The sequence below is a fragment of the Oxyura jamaicensis genome, assembly GCF_011077185.1.
Source record: "Oxyura jamaicensis isolate SHBP4307 breed ruddy duck chromosome 32 unlocalized genomic scaffold, BPBGC_Ojam_1.0 oxy32_random_OJ69558, whole genome shotgun sequence".
NCBI classification, from domain to species: domain Eukaryota; kingdom Metazoa; phylum Chordata; class Aves; order Anseriformes; family Anatidae; genus Oxyura; species Oxyura jamaicensis.
Genome location: NW_023304970.1, coordinates 1 through 2,387, shown reverse-complemented (window position 1 = coordinate 2,387; position 2,387 = coordinate 1). Strand labels below are relative to the sequence as shown.

The window sequence follows — 2,387 nt, the reverse complement described above, 5'->3', positions numbered from 1 at the left end:
GGGCATGTGCAGGACCCCTCCCTCCTTGTGCGCTCGTGGGTGCAGGTGGGACCCCTCCTCGTGCACCCGCAGGAGCGTGCAGGACCCCCGCCGGGCTCACCTGCACGCGGGACTCGGGCAGGTTGATCTTGAGGGCCACCTCCTCGCGCATGAAGATGTCGGGGTAGCGCGTCTTGGCGAAGAGCGCCTCCAGGATGTCCAGCTGCGCCCGCGTGAAGGTGGTGCGCTCACGGCGCTGCTTCCGCGGCGTGGCTGCGGACAGGAGGGGGGGCAGGGACCCCCTGGTGAGCCCCCACCTCCCCTCCGAGCTGCTGCACGCTCCCGGCCCCTTCCCACCCAAGGGAAATCAGGGGGCCAAGGAGGGGACCCCCCATGCAAAGCCCCTTGTGCAAAGCCCGCTGTGCAACCCCCCCCATGCAAAACCCTGCGTGCAACCCCCTTGTGCAACCCCTCTGTGCAAAACCCTGTGTGCAACCCCCCCCTCGTGCAATGCCCTTGTGCAACCCCCCTGTGCAAAACTCTTCCTGCACCCCCCGCCTTGTGCAACCCCCCCATGCAAAACCCCGCATGCAACCCCCCGTGCAATGCCCTTGTGCAAACCCTTCGTGCAAAACCCTTCGTGCAACCCCCTTGTGCAAACCCCTTGTGCAAACCCCTGCACCCCCCCCCCCCCCCCCCCCCCCCCCCCGAAGCCCCCGCTGCTGCTCACCGGGGTAGCCCACGGCGGAGTGCAGCAGGTCCATGCCCGGCCCGGCCAGGGTGAGCCCGTTGACGGCGTAGTGGGGCTGCTTGATGTAGGACATCATGCTCCGGGCGGGCTCCCTCGCGCCGAGCCCGGGCTCTGCCGAGGCGAGCTGGGGCCAGCTGCCGGGGGGACACGGGGTCATGCACGGCATGGGGCAGCGCAGCACGGGGCAAGGTAGCATGGCACGGGGCAGGCTTGCACGGCACAAAATTGCACGGCACGGGGCAGCATGGCATGGTGCAAGGTACCACGACACAGGGCAAGGTAGCACGGCATGGGGCACGATTGCACAGTGCAGGGCAGGATTGCACAGTGCAGCATGGCATGGTGCAAGGTACCACGACACAGGGCAAGGTAGCACGGCACGGGGCAGGATTGCACGGCACAAAATTGCACGGCACGGGGCAGGATTGCACAGTGCAGCACAGCACGGTGCAAGGTACCACGGCATGGTGCAAGGTAGCATGGCATGGTGCAGGATCGCACGGCACGGCACAAAGTTGCACGGCACGGGGCAGGATTGCACGGTGTGGGGCAGGATTGCACGGTGCAGCATGGCATGGTGCAAGGTACCACGACACAGGGCAAGGTAGCACGGCACGGGGCAGGATTGCACAGTGCAGGGCAGAATTGCACAGTGCAGCAAGGCATGGTGCAAGGTAGAGCAGCACGGGGCAAGGTAGCACGGCACGGGGCAGGATTGCACGGCACAAAATTGCATGGCACGGTGCAGAATTGCATGGCACGGTGCAGAATTGCATGGCCTAGCATGGCACGGTGCAAGGTACCATGGCACGGTGCAAAGTAGCGCAGCATGGTGCAGGATTGCATGGTATGGGGCAGGATTGTACAGCATGGGGCAAAGTAGCACGGCAGCAAATTGCACGGCACAGTGCAGGATTGCATGGTGCAGCATGGCATGGTGCAAGGTAGCACGGCACGGGGCAGGATTGCATGGGGCAGGATCGCATGGGGCAGGATCGCATGGGGCAGGGCAAGGTAGCACGGCACGGGGCAGGATTGCATGGGGCAGCATGGCACGGTGCAAGGTAGCACGGCATGATGCAGGATTGCACGGTGCAGCATGGCATGGTGCAGGATTGCACAGCATGGTGCAGGATTGCATGGTGCAGCAGGGCACAGTGCAGGATTGCACAGCACAAAACAGCACAGCAGGGCATGGTGCAGGATTGCACGGCGCAGCACGGTTGGCACGGCACAGCACGGTGCAGCATTGCACAGTGCAGCAGAGCACGGTGCAGCAGAGCACGGCACGGTGCAGCATTGCACGGTGCAGCACTGCACGGTGCAGCAGAGCATGGCATGGTGCAGGATTGCATGGTGCAGGATTGCACGGTGCAGCATGGCACGGTGCAGGACTGCACGGCACAGCACGGTGCAGCAGGGCATGGCACGGTGCAGCAGGGCACGGCGCAGGATTGCACAGCATGATGCAGGATTGCATGGTGCAGCAGGGCACGGCGCAGCACCTCATGGTGCAGCAGGGCTCGGCGCAGCACCGCGTGGTGCAAGGCAGCCCAGCACGGTGCAGCCCAGCACCCTCAGCACAGTGCAGGGTTGCACGGCCCTGCACAGCGCGGTGCAACGGGGCCCAGTGCAGCCCCCGGCCGGGGGGGGGGGG

At 65.4% G+C, this 2,387-nt stretch overlaps 1 protein-coding gene across 1 annotated transcript; it reads right to left on the bottom strand.

Moving 5' to 3' along the window:
• Window positions 1-52: 52 nt before the first annotated feature.
• On the bottom strand, window positions 53-809 carry LOC118158564 (homeobox protein otx5-like; the record flags this gene model as incomplete). Its single annotated transcript, XM_035313237.1, has 2 exons — window positions 710-809; window positions 53-252 (listed from the first exon to the last, which is right to left on the bottom strand). Coding segments are annotated over exons 1-2 (297 nt in total), but the record flags the coding sequence as incomplete, so codon positions are not given.
• Window positions 810-2,387: the final 1,578 nt, after the last annotated feature.